The 20,436-nt window shown below is 37.1% G+C and overlaps 1 protein-coding gene across 5 annotated transcripts in view; it reads right to left on the bottom strand.

Annotated features, from left to right (window-relative positions):
- Window positions 1-20,436, bottom strand: part of ALMS1 (ALMS1 centrosome and basal body associated protein) — a 131,449-nt gene that overhangs the window by 88,775 nt on the left and 22,238 nt on the right. For 4 of the 5 annotated variants that reach the window (XM_045580907.1, XM_045580904.1, XM_045580905.1 and 1 more), the window contains 7 exons: window positions 18,873-19,065; window positions 14,529-14,646; window positions 13,163-13,173; window positions 11,419-11,541; window positions 11,044-11,162; window positions 10,809-10,943; window positions 6,416-6,557 (listed from right to left, as the gene is read on the bottom strand). In XM_045580907.1, the coding sequence (XP_045436863.1) occupies window positions 6,416-6,557; window positions 10,809-10,943; window positions 11,044-11,162; window positions 11,419-11,541; window positions 13,163-13,173; window positions 14,529-14,646; window positions 18,873-19,065 (841 nt within the window). The other variant, XM_045580906.1, reaches the window with a different exon arrangement.

Below are 20,436 nucleotides of genomic sequence, written 5' to 3'. Positions count from 1 at the left end.
TCAAGAAATGAATAAATTAAAACATATTAATGAGCTGAACAACTAATGGGTCAAAGAAAAATAAAAGAGGGGGAAAATACCCCCAAGACAACTGAAAATGGAAATACAAGTATCCCAAAACTTATGGGATGCGATAAAAGCAGTTCTAGGAGGGAAGTTTATAGGAAAAAGTGCCTACATTAAGAGACAAGAAAAGTCTCCAGTAACCTAACTTTATATCTCGAAGAAGGAAAAAGATAAAGCACAAGTTAGCAGAAGGAAGGAAATAAAAAAGATCAGGGCAGAAATAAATGCCAAAGACTGAAAAAGTCAATGAAATTAAGATACGATTCTTTTAAAAGATAAACAATTGACAAACCTTTAGCTAGACTTACCAAGAAAAAAAGAGACAGGACTCAATTAAAATCAGAAATAAAAGAGAAGACATTCAAAATAGTAGCAGAGTAGGTAAAAGATATACACATCCCCTCTCAGAAACAAACTGAAATTAAAACTAAAATAAAGAACGATCAAACTGCATAACCAATTGAAGATTAGATGAAGAGAAGTCTTATAATCACAGATTTACAGAAGAAGCAACAACAAGACTGGTAGAAAGAGTGGAAACACAAAAACGGCTGGCCCCATTCGCTTTTTGTGGTGGCTGAGATTCTGGAGGGATATCTCAGCTGCAAAGGCTACCCCTCAGGAGTGTGAAGTTCTGACCCACACCAAACATACCAGCCCAGAGCACCAGAATTGGAAAGAGGCACCCACATAACATCTGGCTGTGAAAATCAGAATAAAAAAACAACGCACAGAAAACATTAAAAAACAAAACAAAAAAACCTGAAGAGCCTGGCATGCATGGCTCAGTGGCTGTGTATCAATCTATGAACCAGGAAGTCATGGGGCACATACCCAGGTTACAGGCTTGATCCCCAGTATGGAACATGAAGGAGGCAGCCAATCAATCATTCTCTCTTATGATTAATGTTTCTATCTCTCTTTCCCTCTCACTTCCTCTCTGAAATCAATAAAATTATTTTTTTTAAATATATTTTATTGATTTTTTTACAGAGAGAGAGGGATACAGAGTTAGAAACATCAGTGAGAGAGAATTATCAATCAGCTGCCTCTTGCACACCCCCTACTGGGGATGTGCCTGCAACCAAGGTAAATGCCCTTGACTAGAATCAAATTTGGGACCTTTCAGTCCGCAGGCTGACGCTCTATCCAATGAGCCAAACCAGTATCGGCAATAAAAATATTTTTTAATGAAGAATACAATAACTGAAATGAAGAACATACTAGAAGGAATAAATAGTAAGTTTGATGAAGCAGAGGATGGAATCAGCCATTTGGAAGACAAGGTATCTAAAAAACACCCAATCAGGAAAAAAAAAAAAAAAAAAAAAAAAAAAAAAAAGAATTGTAAAAAATGAGGACAGTAGCCCTGGTGGCTTTGGCTCAGGGGTCAGAGCGTTAACCTGTGGACAAAAGGGTCATGGGCATGATTCCTGCTCAAGGGCACATACCTGGGTTGCAGGTTCCAAATCCAGCCCTTCAGTGCACGTGCAGGAGACAACTAATTGGTGGGCCTCTCTCACATTGATGTTTCTCTCTCTGTGTCTCTTCCCCTCCCTCCCACCTCTCTCTTAAAAAAAAAAAAATCAATGGAAAATATATCCTCAGGTGAGGATTAACAACAACAAAACAAAACAACAACAAAAATGGGGATAATTTAAAGGACCTGTGGGACAAAATGAAGCATGATAACATCTTCATCACAGGGGTACAAGAAGGAGAGGACAGAGAGCAAATAGACACCATATTTGAAACATTATTGGCTGAAAACTTCCCTAACCTGGTTTAAAAAAAGATACATAAGTCTAGGAAGCAACATGAACCTAAAGATATACAACCAAGACATATCACAATTAAAATGCAAAGGTTAAAGACAAAAAAAAAAAAAAAAATCTTAAACGCAGGAAGTGAAAGACAGTTGTCTACAAGGGAACGCCTATACTGTCAAGCTGATTTCTCAACAGAAACATTTCTGGCCAGAAAGTACTGGCATGAAATATTCAAAGTGATGAAAAGCACCCTAGCCAGTTTGACTCAGTGAAGGAGTGTCAGCCTGCAGACTGAAAAGTCTGGGGTTCGATTCCAGTCATTGGCATGTACCTCAGCTGCAGGCTTGAAACCTGGCCCTGGTCAAGGTGAGAAAGACACATCGGCATTTCTCTGTCTCTCACCCCCCCTTCCACTCTTTCTAAAAACCAATGGAACATTATTCTTGAGTGAGCATTAACAAGTGATGAAAAGCAAAGACCTACATTTTACCTAGAAAGATTATTGTTTAAAATTGAGGGAGAAATAAAGAGCTTCCAGACAAGAAAAAAGTAGAGTGCATCACCACCAAACTAGTATTACAAGAAATGATAAAGGATCTTCTGTAAGAACAAAAATAACTAGAGGAACATAGTTATCTACACTAATAAGGCTTAACTACAACAAGACTGTGCACACAGCCCACAAAGGGATGCACCAAGAGTGTTCACCTCAGGTAAGTGGGAGGGCGACCCACTGGGCCAGATAGGACACCTAGCACACAAAGCCACCCTACCAACTCAGGGAAGCAGCCAAAATGCGGAGACAAAGTAACAGATCATGAACAAAAGAAATGGAGGAAAACAAACAACTGGATATAGAGTTCAAAACCATGATTATAAGATTTTTCAATAATTTCCTAGAAAAGGCAGATAAATTTAGCGAGACCCTTGAGGATATGAAAAAGAACCAACTAGAAATTAAACATATACTGACTGAAATAAAAAAATATTGTTATACAGAGACCCAACAGCAGACTAGAGGAACGCAAGAATCAAGTCAAAGATTTGAAATACAAAGAAGCAGAACACTTAACCGGAAAAGCAAAAGGAAAAAAAAATCCAAAAATTTGAAGACAGTGTAAGAAGCCTCTGGGACAACTTCAAGCGTACCAACATCCGAATTATGGGGATGCCAGAAGAAGAGAGAGAGCAAGATACTGAAAACCTATTTGAAGAAGTAATGACAGAAAAGTTCTCCCACCTGGTGAAAGAAAGACTTACAAGTCCAGAAAGCGCACAGAACCCCAAACAAAAGGAATCCAAAGAGGACCACACCAAGACATATAATAAAATGCCAAAAGCAAAAGACAAAGAGAGCATATTAAAAGCAGCAAGAGAAAAACAGTTACCTACAAGGGAGCACCCATATGATTGTCAGCTGATTTTTCAACAGAAACTATGCAGGCCAGACGGGAGTGGCAGGAAATATTCATAGTGATGAATAGCAAGAACCTACAACCAAGATTACTCCACCCAGCAAAGCTATCATTCAGAATTGAAGGTCAGATAAAGAGCTTCACAGATAAGAAAAAACTAAAGGAGTTCATCACCACCAAATCAGTATTATATGAAATGCTGAAAGGTATTCTTTAAGAAGAGGAAGAAAAAGAAAAAAAGTAAAGATAAAAATTATGAACAACAAATACATATCAACAAGTGAATCTAAAAATCAAGTGAATAAAATATCTGATGGACAGAATAAACTGGTGAATATAATAGAATCAGGGGCATAGAAAGGGAGTGGACTGACAATTCTTTTTTTTTTTTAATATATTTTATTGATTTTTTTGTACAGAGAGGAAGGGAGAGAGATAGAGAGTTAGAAATATCAATGACAGAGAGTCATTGATCAGCTGCCTCTTGCACACCCCCTCCTGGGGATATGCCCACAACCAAGGTACATGCCCTTGACCGGAATCGAACCCGGGGCCCTTCAGTCTCCAAGCCGACGCTCTATCCACTGAGCTAAACCAGTCCCGGCTGGACTGACAATTCTTGGGGGGAAACGAGTAGGGGACCAAAATCGTACATCTATGGATAAGGACAGTGGGGGAAGAGTTAAAGGCAGAGGGTGGGGTGGGAACTGGGTGGAGGGGAGCTATGGGGGGGGGGGGGAAGGAAACAATTGTAATAATCTAAACAAAAAAGATTAAATAAATAAATAAAACAATATATTTATTTGTAAGAAAAAAGACAAAATAAAGCTTTAGGACAAAATATGTTACTAGAATTAAAGGTCAATTTATAATCACACAAAGAAAGTTAATTCATCAATGCATGTCATTATAAATTATAAAATATAAGCATAAAATCATTTAATATCATATCTCAAAATATTTCAAGCAAATCTAAAAGAAGAGAGAAACAAACACTAATATTTGGAGACTTCAATACCTTACTTTCAGAAATGAAGAAAACAATTAGGCAAAGGATCAACAAGGAAACAGAAGACTGGAACACTATAAATTAACCAGAACTAGCAGATAAGTATGTATGGAACACACCACCTAACAACAGCAGAATGCACATTCTTCTCAAGTGCAAACTGTACATTCTACAGGACAGACTATATGTTAGGACATAAAACAAGCCTCAATAAAATTTAAAAACTGAAATCATACAAAGTATATATTCTCCAAAAACTGGAATGACATCTCAATAACAAAAGGAAACTCATAAGTATGTGAAATTAAACAACATACCTCCAGTTAACCAGTGTCAATAACAAATAAATATTACAATGGAAATTGGGCAATATTTAGATGAATTAAAACTAAAGTATGAAAAAGCAAAACTTAAGGCATGCAGCTAACAGTGTTTAAAAATGTATCTATGTAAAAACCTGAATTAGAAAGATCTCAGATCAATAACTTAACATTTCACCTTAAGAAACAGTAACAAGCTCAAATCAAAACTGAAGCAAGTGAAAACATGAAAATAATAAAAACTAAAATGGTAGTAAATGAAATAGAGATTTAAAAGGTAGAAGAAAAAATTAGAAAAAGCAGAGAAACCAATTTCTTTGAAAAGTACAGCAAAAAATTGACAAAATTCAGCTAGATTTACTAAAAGAGATAACTCTCCAATTACTAAAATCAGTAATAGGACATTACTACCAATGTCACAATGAATTCCTTCCCATTATTTTCTATCTTTCTCAAATAAACAAAAAACATACAAATAAAACCTCCTTTCTTGAGGTTTAGGCCACACATAGCTTCAATACCATTCTCCATCTATCATGTTCTTACAACTTCCAGTTGCTCCCATTCACTTTTTCAAGGTCTGGTGAACAGGCTTTCCTAAACCCCAAACCCCACAAAAAACAGAAAATATTTAAACACAGTTAATCCAAATCTAGCCTCAAAATCTCAATTTATTTTATCCCAGTGGTCTTTATTCAACTTCTAACCAATCCCCTCAGGGCCAAGCAATGGATATTATCACCCTTCAAACTGACACAAATTTAAATGTATTGTAGTAACTCACTCTGACCAAAATTACCCATTCTTCTAGCTCTCTCAGTAACTCATACCCACCTCTTCTATTCAACTTCATAAAGAAACCTCTGTTCCTTTATTTTCTTCTAGACTAACAATTCTCCTGACTTCTTTTCTTTTCCAATGCAGGCTGAAACAAATAGCTGATTAACTCTTCGCTCACTTATTCCTTTCCACTGCTGTCCTTCCACCACACACAAATCCCTCTACCAAGAATTAACTTTCTCTATTCCTGAGTTACAGTAAAGAAAAATGAGATATGCTATACAGGCTGACATTATAAAATCATTTCTGAACTCAACTGACTTCAGAACTACCTGAAAATCCTTTTGCTTGTCTTTATTTTATTTATTCATTTAAAAATATATATATATATTATTGATATTTTACAGAGAGGAAGGAAGAGCTAGAGAGCTAGAAATGTCGATGAGAGAGAAACATCGACCAGCTGCCTCTTGCACACCCCCTACCGGGGATGTGCCTGCAACCAATGTAAAAGCCCTTGACCGGAATCGAACCTGGGACCTTTCAGTCTGCAGACCGACGCTCTACCACTGAGCCAAACCGGTTTCGGCCTTTTGCTTGTCTTTAGTTCCATCTCCTATTCACTTCAACATAAATTCTGAGCCTTCACCAAGGCACTCTCCTCTAAGTCCCTAAAACCTCTCCTCCTGTCCCCACAACCCATAGCAGGTAAGATTACCTTGTTTTCTGTCTCAAAACTTAGCTCTCAATTTCCTCTCTACAAATCTATTGTCCTCTCATGCTCAATAATTTCCCCCTTCAAATCACAGAAAGAAATATAGAAACAAATTGATGCTAATTCAGGCTTGTCCATGTAATTCAGTTCTAAACACTATCATGAAGAAAGCAATTAAATAAAAAAGATTCATCTAATGAAAGAGACCTATACATTTATAAATACACTTAATTCAAAGTTAACATAACTGCAGGAGTTCAAATATAAAAAAAAAATAGCCATAGCAAGATACTTTTAACAAGCTAGTCATAAGGACATTTAATACCACCTTTTCCACATACCTGGTGAATGTTTTTGAGTCTTTGGCACAATCTCAGGAGATACCCTCAACATCCTGAGATCTGAAGAGTGATACTCCAACTTTCTGTTTGGCTCATGAGTAACAAATGGAGGTAATACAGATGAAAAAGACTGACTAATGTCCTATGAAAAGAGATTTTTTTTAAAAAAAGAAAGAAGATTAATTTTAGACATCTGTTAAAATACAGACTTTTGATGAAAATAAATATTAAGTAGTTATACCAGTTCCTTAAAATTATATTCCCAATCCTCCTGAATACATATATAGGTCATATCTTGGCCAATTCCAAGAAGGCTCTATAAATTATTCTGAGGTTCTGTATAGGAGACCTAGAAGTGTTTTTCTCCTTATGATAAGTATGATCATTGCAGAATCTGAACTATGGCACAAGGATTTTTTTTTAATTTTTTTTTTTTAAGAGAGAAGTGTGCTATGGAAAGGAAGAAAAAAAAGTAGGAAAAAACCTACTTCCCCTTTTTAAGAAATCCACAAATGTATAGAATAATAAAAGCATGGGGAAACTGTATCTGTGATCAATTCCTAAAAAAATAAAAGTCCTGCCCTAGCCAGTGTGGCTCAGTGGATAGAGCATCAGCGCACAGATGAAGGATCCTGGGTTCAATTCTGGTCAAGGGCACATATCCCAGTTTCAGGCTCAATCCCAGAGCCTGGTAGGGGCGTGCAAAGGCAACCAATCGATATATCTCTTTCACATCGATGTTTCTCTCTGTCTCTCCCTCTCCCTTCCACTCTCTAAAAATCAATGGGAAAATATCAGGTAAGGATTAACCAAAAAAAAGAAAAAAAAAGTCCTCAAATTTCTTGAAACAAAAGTCATGGGAAATATAAACTGATAGTGAAGTAAAGGTTAAATGCTGAAAAAGAAGTTCCTAAAACACAAATCCTAACAAGTCCTTGCTAGTAAAGAAATCAGTAACCATTACTGGTGATGTTAGTACATAAACATACAACTTTTTACCAAATTAGGACAAATAAAATTTGGAATGTGGTCATAGTTAATCTCGGTGAATCACTATTAATTGAATACTAGTGGCCCAATGCACAGATTGGTGCACATTGAACAAAAAATTAGAAGAAATATATAATATTGCTATTTGCCCTTTCTTCCTAAGTGCTTGAAGCTGGGCGGCAGCCCCATGCCGCCGCCACTGCTGGTCGCTGTCTGCAGGGCAATGGATGAGGCAAGAGGGGAGCCCTCATACTCGCCTTGGCCTGGCGCCACCTGCTCACCTGCTCCACCACCCGCCACAGTCCCGCTCGCGTCAGGGCCCGTTGGGGCCAGCAGCACCTCCACTGCCACCAGCTGCCAGCTGGTGGTCAGCGCACATTACAGTGCGCAATTAAAATCCCAGTCTCCTGGTCAAATGACTGCCCAAGGGGACAATTTGCATCTTAGGCTTTTATTATATAGTTTTTTATTTTTAAAATATATTTTATCCACGTGAAAAAGTTGATGCAAGTTATAAAAATTGTACAGTACTATTAAAAATATTAGAGTTCTGACTAGATGAATCAGTTGGTTGGAGCATCATCCCAGACATCTAAAGGCTGCGATTTGATTTCCGGTCAAGGCACATACTTAGATTTCGGGTTCCATCCCGTCAGGACCCATATGGGAGGCAACCAATCAATGTTTCTCTCTCACATCTCTCTCTCTCTCTATTCTTCCACCCTCTCCCTCCTCCCTTTCTCTCTCTAAAAATCAATTTTTAAAAAACATATCCTCAGATGAGGATTAAAACAAAACAAAACACCCAGGCAGTGTGGGTCAGTGGTTGGGCGTCAACCCATTCAATAAGAAGTCACAGGTATGAGGTGTGCAGGAGGCAGTCATTCAATATTGATGTTTCTGACTCATCAATGTTTCTCTCTCTCTCTCCCCCCATTCCCCTTTCTCTCTTTCTCTCTAAAAATCAATAAAAACATATTAATATATATGCATATCTTAATAATCTTGATAATAAAGGCTATGCAAATGGTCGTCACACCTGGATGCCGTAATGACCTATCAGCAGGGACCTAAGGCTGTGTGGTGCCGGGCCAGAAAACCTGAGGCTGTGCCCCCCGCCCGGCGGGGCTTGATGGGGATAGGGCCGGCCAGGTCTTGGTGTTGCTCAATGGGGGTGGGGCTGGCCAGATACATCTATTATAGAGAAAGGGCAAATAGCAACATTAAAATATTTCCTCTAATTCCCTTTTAATTGTGCACAAATTTCATGCACTGGGCCACTAGTCCTATATAATAAAAGGCTAATATGCAAATCAAATGGTGAACAACCAGTTACTATGACAAGCACTGACCACCAGGGGGCAGATGCTCAACACAGGAGCTGCCCCCTGGTGATCACTGCACTGCCACAGGGGGAGTACCACTCATCCAGAAGCCCTGAGCCAGGCTCACAGCTGGAGAGCAAAGAGGTGGTGGAGGGAACCTCTCCCGCCTCCATGGCAGTGCTATGGATGTCCAATCCGACTTGACAGCGTAGGCCCACTCCGGGACATCCTCCAAGAGCTCCCGGACTGTGAGAGGGTGCAGGCTGGGCTGAGGGGATCCCCCCAAGTGCATGATTTTCATGCATCAGGCCTCTAGTATATTAGAAACACTAAATTTAACATTTATCAGATTTTGTTTCTCATTCTTATTGAAACTGACTTCAAAACCTTCATTCCTGTCAAAATAATGCAAAATCCTGGCATTGGTTTCAATGAAGAATAGCCAAACAGGCAGGGAGTTAATGACATAATGGTTAAGTACACAGATTATTTTCAAATACTAGTTCCCCTATTTGCTAAGTAATCATGAGAAAGTCCCTTAACTTTCTGTCAATTATAGAAATGGGGATGATAATAATCCTCAACAATCCTACCTGATATATGAAAGTAAAACTTAGCATAGTATTTGAGCACAGTTATCACTTTCATCCCCACTGTTATTACATTGAAAGTTAGAATTAAACAATGCCTACTTTAGAAGAAAATAAAACTAGCCTAATAGTTCTCTACATTAAAATATTTTTAAATTCAACAAATTATAAACAAAAGTTCATCAGTATATCTTTGTTCATTTCCTTTTATCAAATGTCTGAACCTAATGGTCTAAATATGGTTGCAACCCAAACTAATTGTTTTCCAATAACATACACTCTTATACTTGGGAAAACAGGAAAAGAAAAGTAACATTAAGTACACCACATATATTATCAAACTGTATTTAATGACTAACAGGAAATATTGATATATTATAAGGAAGTGGGATCCAGGTTAGATTTGACAGTTTCAGACAAAAGAAGATGGGCAATGGGACCAGAGGAATATTCCAGAGATCAAGGAAAATAAAGCCTCATATAAAAGAAACATTGAAACAATTTTTATAACACCTCAAAGTTATAATTTTCTAGTGCACAAACACACACAATAATGATATAAATAGAGAGGAATGGAAGTAATACATGAGGATGTTGCTTATGTGGGAAGGAGGTAGTTAGTTTCCTTTGGGAACACTGACTAGTTTGGATATTAAGTACCTCAGTATCTTTCCTGGGGAAACAACAGATTCTTATAATTTTCAAGATACCTCTGAAGTAAAAATCTTTCAGGAACACCTAAAAAGAAATGTTTGAGCCCTGGCCAGGAGCTCAGTTGGTTAGAGGGTCGTCCTGATACACAAAGATTTTGGTTTGATCCCCTATACATACAAGAATCAATCAATTAATGCATAAGTAAGTGGAACAACAAATTGATCTCTCTCTCACCCCCTTTCTTTCTCTCTAAAATCAATAAATAATTTTTTTAAAATTACAAATAAATAAATAAAAATATTTGAATATTTCCAGGGTCTATTCCAAGGTTTGTACATTGAAGACCAGAGAGGGGAAAAGCACAAATCAACGTCTCCATTTTTAACACTGTTCCAAAGGTTCTTGTGGGCACAACTTGGAAAAGTTAAGATGCCTGGGATAAAGGCCTAGAGGCACCAAAGAATGGCTTTTTCCAAGACACCACAGAATTCATTAAGTCTTAAGGTCTACAAAATACCAACATTTCTTTTATGCCAATCTCTAACAAGTTAAGTATATTCCTGCATATCAGATGAAGACCAGATTACAAATCACAAGTTGATATTAGATCACCAGATATTAGGACCTCCCGGACCACCAGTGATCAGCAGATCACTGATTGGCAAACGCTGCTCCAAAGGTTTCCTTAAACCAGTGATCATCAACCTTCTGGACCTGCCAACACCAGTTGGCAACTTCTGTATTAGAGGACATAAATGGGCACTTTTACCTCTAATTTTCAACTGAAATATTTGTTTCCCTTCCCCATAAGAAACATCAAATAGAAAAACTTACAGGCTCTTCCTCCGATGGTAGTTGTAAGTCAGATTGCCACGGCAGGGAGACATCATAAATTTCTAGATCATCAAGCATATTTCCTAAACCTGCTAGCTCAATGCATTTCCCAGTCACATCACATTGGTCACTTATCTGGGAAAGAGTAACAAGTAAAATAAAAACAAGTAACAATCCATTTCCTGAAACAAAACTGGAAAAGACTGTTTTCCCCAACTTATCATTTGTGTCTCACCTCTCTTTGTAGTTCGGTAGATCTTTCACTGCATACAACAGCATTTTCATCTAGGCTACAGCATTCAATATCATCACCCACAGAACAGATGTCAGATTCAGCCTTCCCCTGCAGGCCCTCTATAAAACAGGAGTCATTCTGAATAATTGTATGTACCGTAAGACTGGATTTGGCACCCATAGGCCAAGGAATTTCATCTAGGCCTATATCAGCTTTCAGCAATGTCTCCCGACCAACTGTAATTAATGATGCAGCATTGATCATTGGTAAGGTACCTTGTTACTTTGCATCATATGTCACCAAGTTTGCTGACAAGCTACTTTCTGTAACTGCAGATGGACCTTCAATGATATGACTAAGAATTTTCATTCTTACCCAAAATATAGTTTGAGGAATCTGCAACTTCTTCAAAGGTTTGCTGCTTTAAATCTTGCGAAAACAAAGAATCTGAAGTTGCTACTTCCAGTGGGTAAATAATGTTTGAAGATCCTTCCTTCTCTGCAAGGTCAAGAGCAGAAAAATACTTTATCTTCCCAATGGGAAGAAATAGTTCATTGTCTACATCACACTGAAATAAAGCTGTGTTTTGCAAAGACCAACAATCTGGCTGTGAGAATTTTCACTTAAAGACACATGTGACTTAAGTTCTAGAATAAAAGAAAGTGGCTTAAAGAACATTTCCTGAGGAGCACTGGGGAATGATTTTATATTAGGGAACCAGTACAGGGAGCTAACATCATCATCATTTTTATGTTACAATGGCTTTAAAGCTTCTGATTCCAACACCCTGGGAGTAGATTGATAGTATGGATGACTAAGTTTATCAACGAAAGAATTTTCATCTTTGTAATTTAATTAAAAAATACCTGAATTTTTTGGTTCACCTTCTTGGCTGGCATTTGTCACAGATTTATTGATGTCAGTTTGGATTTCATTTACTATACTCTCTTCCTTGAAAATCGCCAATAGAGGCAATAACTGCTTCAAAGGCTAGATTTGCAATAGCATCAACATTTTTCCCTCCAAAAGCAGCACTTGCCTTTTGGTTTCTTTCCTCTTGAAAATATGTTCTGATATGTTCTGATATCACATCCAAGCTAGATGTAATAGTATGAAGAGGACCACCAAAAGTCTCTACGTTAGAGATATCATGTCCCCTGGAGAGAGTGTATGTTTCTGAAACTTTGAAGGAATTATCAGGAACAACATCCTCCATATATTCTATTTCTGAAGATCTGGGACACACCTCTGAAAATAATAAAGTACTGCTATTCTCCATTAGTTCAAAACATTGAGATAATTCTTTCCCAAAACCTTCATTTCTTTAATAACACTCCAAAGAAACCATCTTTTGTTGCATCTCATTCTCAGCTGGAGCCCTTAAATAAACATTCTCAAAATCACTACCAGATATCAATGGAATCCTTTTCTAACAAGCAATGCAAGAAAGAATTTGACATTTTATTATTAAAATGAGGAGCAATTTCATGTGGAAAAGAAACATGATCCTTACTGACTAGACATGTTTCTGGATAGTGTGAAGCTCCCTGTTTGGTCCATGGCATAAATGAAAAGGGAACATTAAAACTGACACTCTCCTCAGGACTTTTATTTTTATCAATTGTATCAGATGAATCTGAGCAGGAATTATGGTCCTTACTGGTTAAATATTTTTCTGACTGCTGTAAAGCTTCCTGTTTCCAGTGGTGCACATCTGAACAAGCATCAAAACTGTCACTTTCTTTAGGAGTTACATATTCATCAACTGTATCAGATGAAGTTGAAGAAAATTGATCTTTATCAGCTAAATTGGTTTCTGGCTCTTGTGTAACTTCTTTTATCTTCCATGACATATATGAACAAAGAGCACCATAACTATCAGAGTTTTTGGCAGTTTTCAGTTCATCAACTGTATAGGTTAAAACAGTCTCTTCTTTGGTTTCTTGCTCAGGATGTAAAAAAGAGCCCTGAGACTCAACATCTGTACTCCCTATAAGTGTATGCTGAGATACATTAAAGCAACTGTTAACTAAGTCTGAAGCTACTTCTGAGGTTGCCTGGAATAAAGCTTCACTAACTTCCACTGGTCGAGAAAACCCTTCAGTGTCTTCGGACTTACCAGGAATTCCCCTGAAAAGATACAAAAAAAGGGTTACATATTTAAAAAATTTATTTTTTTCAATACCAACATGAAAAAATACAAAATTGATATGTCATTGCTATTAAGGTTATTTCCATAATGTGTTGAAAAACAAAGTTCTTATTTCAAATTCTTTTAAAATGACTGACTTAAACAAGGCAAATTGTTTTATAAACAGAAAAGTGCACTACCATCTGTGACCCTAATATTTTCTCAGACTTCTCTAAAACAATATTGTCAAATATATGAGTAATTTCATATCGGGGAAAAAAAATTCTTTAAATGAAAATTTAAAATTCATTTAACCTGCATTAGCTCTTTTACTAGTCATTTATTATGCTCTTAAAAACCACTTAAGAAGTTATCTACCGCCCCCCCCAAAAAAAAATACAACAGGAATCATTGGCTGACTACTGTTTACAAAACACTTTCCATAAAAGTAATTTAAAAGTAATATATAGCAAAAGGGCACATCAGTAAACACCTAGTTTTTAATTTAAGGTGCCCTTTTTTTTTTAGTTATAAAAAAGGAAAACATATTTTTGGATAATTTCAAATGTTTTAGAGAATTCCAAACTTGTCTCCCATCATAACTATGCTAAAGGACATTAATTTGGAATAATTATTAATTTGGACATGTTTGTTAGAAAAAAATCTTATTACTTCATATTCACAGCTATAAGGTAAGGAAAGATAGCAAGGCTCATTCAATATCAGCTGACCAAAATGAGAGTGCCAAACAAGTTAGTGACCATGAAATAAATGATTTTTACAAAATGGGGTTGGGTCACAGAAAGCAAAAGGGGAGATTTATAAAAAGAAAAATCCAGTGTGCCTTCTAAATTAAAATATGCCTGAAAAGCTAGAATGTATTAGAAATTATTTTTAAATACACTATAGTAAACAGGTTCATTTTTACACATACATATGTTATCATGTCAAACTGCTCTGCATAATGTCTTAACTTAGGGCAGTGATTGGCAAATTGCAGCTTGAGAGCCACATGCAGCTCTTTGGCCCCTTGAGTTTTTAGCAAAGGCCAGCTTAGGAGTACCTTAATTAAGTTAATAACAATGCATCTACCTATATAGTTTAAATTTTAAAAATTTGGCTCTCAAAAGAAATTTCAATCGTTGTACTGTTGATATTTGGCTCTGCTGACTAACAAGTTTGCCGACCACTGACTTAGGGGCATGTTACCTTCAGAGTGTGAGCTGAAACTACCTAACCCTTACCCCAAAGTCTCAACTTAGGCTGAAGTCATTAATATTAGTAACGACTAAGAACAAGAAAAGCAAGAGTAGAATGGTTACATGAAAATAAAAAATTAAAAAAATCATTCTACCTCAGAGGTGCAAAATCTAGTTCACTTTGGTGAAATATGGAATCAGGCCCAAACTCTTGGTCTTGTGTCAAACATGTCAGCAAAGGCAAATCAGGAGAAGTAAAGTTGTCTTGTATGACTGCAAAGTTTCAAATATAAAAATGTTGGAAATATTAAAAATAACTGTTTAGCACTCACATAATACTTTAAAGAACCTAAACATGCTGCCATCTGGAAGTTTCTACAAACTTTAGTATAACAACATACCAGCAGCAGCAACTACCTGACAAGGTCCAGGTACTAAACATACAATATTTCACTTAATCCTCATGACAACCTTGAAGGATGGGTATCATTATTTCCATCTTATAGGTAAGGAAACATGATTACAAAATTTAAGAAATATTAAGGGGGAAAAAAGAAATATTAAGTAATTTGTCCATCTGCAAAAAGCCTAAGTGGCAGAGTGAGATCTGAGTCTAAGACTGAACTCTTTTTACAAGTGCTCTTAACCATTATGAGTGCTTCTTTCCATTGTATATCAAAGTGTTTTCCATGGGCTCCTGGGCATCCTTAAGACAATCTCAGGAGGTGCTGAGGGTCAAAATTATATTCAAAATAATATTAAGGTCCTGGCAGGGTAACTCAGTTGGTTTGTGCGTCATCTCATGTGGGTTCGATTCCAGGGCAGGGCACATACCTAGGTTTCAGGTTCAATCCCTGGTCGGGGTGCATACGGGAGGCAACTGATTAATCCACATTAAACAAAAGGTCTTTAGAATCTTCAGTAACTTTAAAGTGTGTAAAGTAGTCCTGTGACCAAAAAGTTTGAGAATTGCTGATTTAAGGGGGGAAAAATTGTTGTGAATTCCTGAATGCCAACCTAAGTAATTATTAGAATGCCCTTCAATGTTTATTAAATATAAAGTCAGTATTCTCTTATGGTATTTATATAACTACAAAACAAAAAATTAAGCAATAAAAACAAATCTGTACAACCAACAGCATCCTATTTAATATTAATTTAACTGGATGGGTTATTTATTTTGCTAAAACTAAATGGTTCTATCAATATGCTATAATTTTGATGCCATAGTTTACTTTCTTAATTTCAGAATGCCTATAATACTGTACACCTTCCCTATTGTAACTACCACACTCTTGTTTTAACCTTTAGCCTATCTGCTTTCCACTTAAATTTAAAACTCCATGTCTGCTACTATATTCACATTAATATCTTCAGTGCCTAGCAAAATACCTGCTACACTTAGTAAGCATTCAAAATAGAATTATTACTTATTTACTGAATGATTTAATTAAAAATGAGAAACCTTTACCACCAATTACTAACTGGTATGATTCCTCTTTAGCCTTTGCTTAGAGACTCAGTCTTAATCCTTCATAACCTTCATAAGTCCTCCAACCTTCTAAGAATCCTAAGGTCTTTTAACAAAGACCCCACATTTCCTCACATCTGGACACTGTGATAGCTTGGACCACTCTTTTTTGAGATATTTGTCTCAGCACTGATTTTCAATATGACATTTGTCATTGGTGAAACTTATATACCCCACAATGACTGTAGCATTCATGCATAACAAAATAGCAGTAATAAAATTTCCTTGGCCATCAGATCCAGGGATCTGCTCTAATCATTTAAAATGTAAATGAGAAGCTAGAGCTATACAACTTTATGTTAGCAAAAATTTTGGAAGCCAGACACACAATTTCCTACCCAATGCTGGAATTATTTTAATAAAGAATTTTGCTTGACTTTTGCCGTGATATAAGCTCACTTCTTTTAAAAATACATTTTATTAATCTTTTTTAGAGAGAAACAGAGAGGGAGGAAGAGAGGAGAGAGAAAGGGAGAGAGGAGGAGAAAGCAGGAGAGAGGGCAGAGAGACATTCATGTGAGAGGGAAACATTGATGGACTGCCTTCAGAACATCCCTTACTAGCAATCGAACCCATAACATAGGCACCACAAATGGGAATGGAACCTGCAAACTTTCAGTGCAGGGGATGACGCCCAACCAACTGAGACACGGGCCAGAGCTAAGCTCACTTTTTTATTGTTATACTAGAGGCCGATACACTCGGCCTGGCCAGTGACCGGGGCCAATTGGGGCAGTCTTGCCCACTCCGAGGGGAGGGACCACGGGAGGTTGGCCAGCTTGAGGAGGTAGGCTGTGGGAGCACACTAACCACCAGGGGGCAGCTCCTGGCATTGAGTGTCAACTCCCTGGTAGGTAGTGCATGTCATAGGTATCAGCCAGTCATCTGGTCAACCAGATTTCCGGGTGTAACAATCACTTAGGCTTTTAAATATATATAGATAGCCTTTCCATTATTAAATGACTCTAGTTGAACATTCTTTCTTATATCAAGTTTTAAAAAAACTTATGTATTCTCATTTTAACCTCCAGATTAGAATTAGCAAATACTTTTATAAAAGGCCAGGTAGTATATATTTTAGACCTTGTTAGTCATACATGGTTTCTATTGCATATACTTTTGTTGTTGTTCTTATAATCCTTTTAAAAATGCAAAATCCATTCTTAGCTCATAAAAAATAAGGCCTTGGCCTATAGTCTATAATTTGCAAGCTTCTGCTGTACTCCATTAAAATACTCATACATGATACTATTAGTTTCTGTTTACTGAATTGTCTTCCCAAAAGAGTTAGATTTCATCTATATATTCCTAGCATCAAATATACAACACACACTTAGATATTTGTTAAATAAATGAATGAAAATAAGCTGCTTCCACTTTAGCATGACAGCCTTTCGAAAACCTGATTATAGCAAAGCCTTCTTTCATCTACTATCATAGCCATTTCCTCCCACAAAGAAATTCTAATGTTATCAACATATTTCTTAAAATGTGAAATTAAGATTAAAGTTGACTTTGATGATCCACATCACAGAATTCATTGGCACTAATTTTTTATTTGGATAGCATTAGCTTATGTTTGAATAGAACTTAAATTAGCCGAAACCAGTTTGGCTCTGTGGATAGAGTGTTGGCCTGTGGACTAAAGAGTTCCAGGTTCGATTCCAGTCAAGGGCATATACCTTGGTTGCGGGCACATCCCCAGTAGGGGGTGTGCAAGAGGCAGCTGCTCGATAATTCTATCTCATTATTTCTAACTCTCTAGCCCTCTCTCTTCCTCTCTGTAAAAAAAAAATCAATAAAATATATTAAAAAAAAAAAAGAACTTAAATTAACTCCTATTCATGCTCCTTTAAAAAACTCTTGACAACTTCATGTTTGAAGCCATTTCTCTGACAAAAGCGAATTCTAAAAATTGTCGGGCTGTATTTTATTTTCAATTTTTTAAAACAAAATCTGAAGAAAGGAAAAGCAAAGAAATATTTGTCTGAATTATAATTTAGGAATGAAAAAATTTTTAATTACCATATTTGTTTAGTATTTTTATATATTTGCAATGATCCAGAGTAGTAAAAAAAAAATTTATTCTATCTCCTATTTTGATTATTTGAGAGGCATTTAAAGTATACCTTTTGTAAAGAGCTATTTATCAGTTTCATATACACCAAAGCAATAAGATCTACGTAAAACAAGTCATTTAATCCTGTATCTAAATTTTTGGTTCTGAAAACTGAGAATAACAACATATGCCATAATCAATTCTAAGAATCTAATAAGGTAAAGATGAACATTTGCTTTTTGGTTGTATTTTAATGAGTATGGGTCTCCATTGCTGAATAGTCAAAGGATAACATGGCCCTAGCCAGTTTGGCTCAGTGGATACAGCGTCAGCCTGCGGACCAAAGGGTCCCAGGTTCCATTCCAGTCTAAGGCATGTACCTCAGTTGCAGGCTCCTCCCTGGCCTGGGACCTGGTTGGGGCTCATGCAGGAAGCAACCAACCAATGTGTTTCTCTCACACTGATGTTTCTCTCTGTCTTTCCCTCTCTCTTCCACTCTTTCTAAATATCAATGGGAAAATATCCTCAGATGAGGATTAAAACAATAAATAAATAAATAAATAATAATAATAATAATAATAATAATAATAATAATAATAAAGGATAACTTGGTTTATCCCAAGAAAAACATCCACAAATTCAGGACTGAGAAGGCAAACCTACTGGAAAGGAAGTTATCAATTTTCTGCCTTCTGTGAACAATAGTATATGATAAAATGAGGTGCAACTGCACATTTAACATAACTATACAAGCTGTGGAAACCAGAAATAAGCTAATATCTTTGAGTATATCTTTACAGAACTCAATTCAAGAAAGGATTTAAATGAAGGTCTTGCAATTCCCCAAAAGTAAATTTTTTATAAATGTGAGGTATTAATACTAGTTTAAAGGAAAAAAACAGGCATTACCTAGCGATGGAGAACAAAAGAGATCTCTGTATTTCTTTACTTGATTTTCTGATTGGGTCAATATACCTTCCTCCACAGAGAGGAAGTCTGCCGCATCTGTCCCTTCCTCTCTCACATTAAACCTGGTTTGAGATGTATCCGAGGTGTAGGAAGAGTCGATTTCTTGCGGAAGAAAATGCCAAGATTCTGTTCTCTAAAACAATAATTTTGAAGGAAAATATACTAAGTTATTAACTAAATTAACATACATATTAACATTTGTATTAAAATGCCACTCACTCACATAGCTTCCTATCTGATAACAACCTCATCAAAGTTTATGAAAAGTAAAGCTTTTCTTTCTATTGATATTTCCCCCCAATATTAACTATATGTTAGACCTCTTTCCCATTACTACTTATCTCTTAATTTGAATCTTCCAGTAAACCTTGAACAGTTAGTTCTCATCATTAAAAGAGTAAATTTGGGCCTGACTCAATGCTTAGTGATTGAGCACTGACCTATGAATCAGAAGGTAAGGGTTCAATTCCTGGTCAGGCCACATGCCCAAATTGGAGACTCCATCCCCAGTAGGGGGTATTGCTGGGGGCTGTCGATCGATGATTCTCTCTCATCATTAATCTATCTCTCTCCCTTTCTGAAATCAATAAAAATATATATTTTTTAAATAAGGAACCAAGATGGGAGCATAGGTAAATGCCTATACTTGCTGCCTCTCACAACCACATAAAAATTATAACTAAAATACAGAACTATCATCCAGAACCACGGGAAAGCTGGCTCAGCGGAAGTACTACAACTAGGGAAGTAAAGAAGAGCACATTAAGACTGGTATGAGGCGCTAATGGGCTGGAGGCACAGAACAGGCTGGTCTGGCACCCGGGTGTGCCACTTTTTTAATCAGGAGGGAGATTGTCTGTGCAGAGACTGCCCAGAGGAGGGAAGGGTCCCAACCCCACACCAGACCTCCAGCCCAGGGTTCCAGAGCTGGGGAAACAAGTCCCTACGGGCAGTCAGAACTACAAGCTGGTGGACCTGACTGGTTTGGTGTGTCAGCCTATAGATTGAAGGGTCCCAGGTTCGATTCCAGTCAGGGGCATGTACCTTGGTTGTGGGCACATCCCCAGTAGGCGGTGTGCAGGAGGCAGCTGATCGATGTTTCTCTCTCATTGATGTTTCTAACTCTCTATCCCTCTCCCTTCCTCTCTGTAAAAAATCAATAAAATATACTAAAAAAAAAAAAAACCCTATAGGCTGTAACAATCAGTGCAGATTGGGGCTGAATGACATATAAGCTGCTGGAGAGCCAGCTGCTTCTCTTCAAAGGCCAGCACCACGAATGAATTTACAACCTCCCACTTCCTCTGAGGTCCAGTGTTGAGCAAGACTCTGGGGACCCAGATACATACAGGGAGAAACTGGACTGTCTGGCATCAGTAAGAAACTCAGGGGTGACTTTCTTTCAGACGGAAGTGGTCACAGTGGGTCATTGTTCCTGTGCTGGGAATCCCCAGGTGCAGGGCTGACTAGCAGCCATTTCTTTTTGCTCAGCCCTGGTGATGCC

The sequence above is a fragment of the Pipistrellus kuhlii genome, unplaced genomic scaffold (assembly GCF_014108245.1).
Source record: "Pipistrellus kuhlii isolate mPipKuh1 unplaced genomic scaffold, mPipKuh1.p scaffold_m20_p_13, whole genome shotgun sequence".
NCBI lineage: Eukaryota > Metazoa > Chordata > Mammalia > Chiroptera > Vespertilionidae > Pipistrellus > Pipistrellus kuhlii.
The sequence above is the reverse complement of the archived record's forward strand: the minus strand, read 5'-3'. Positions and strand labels throughout refer to the sequence as shown.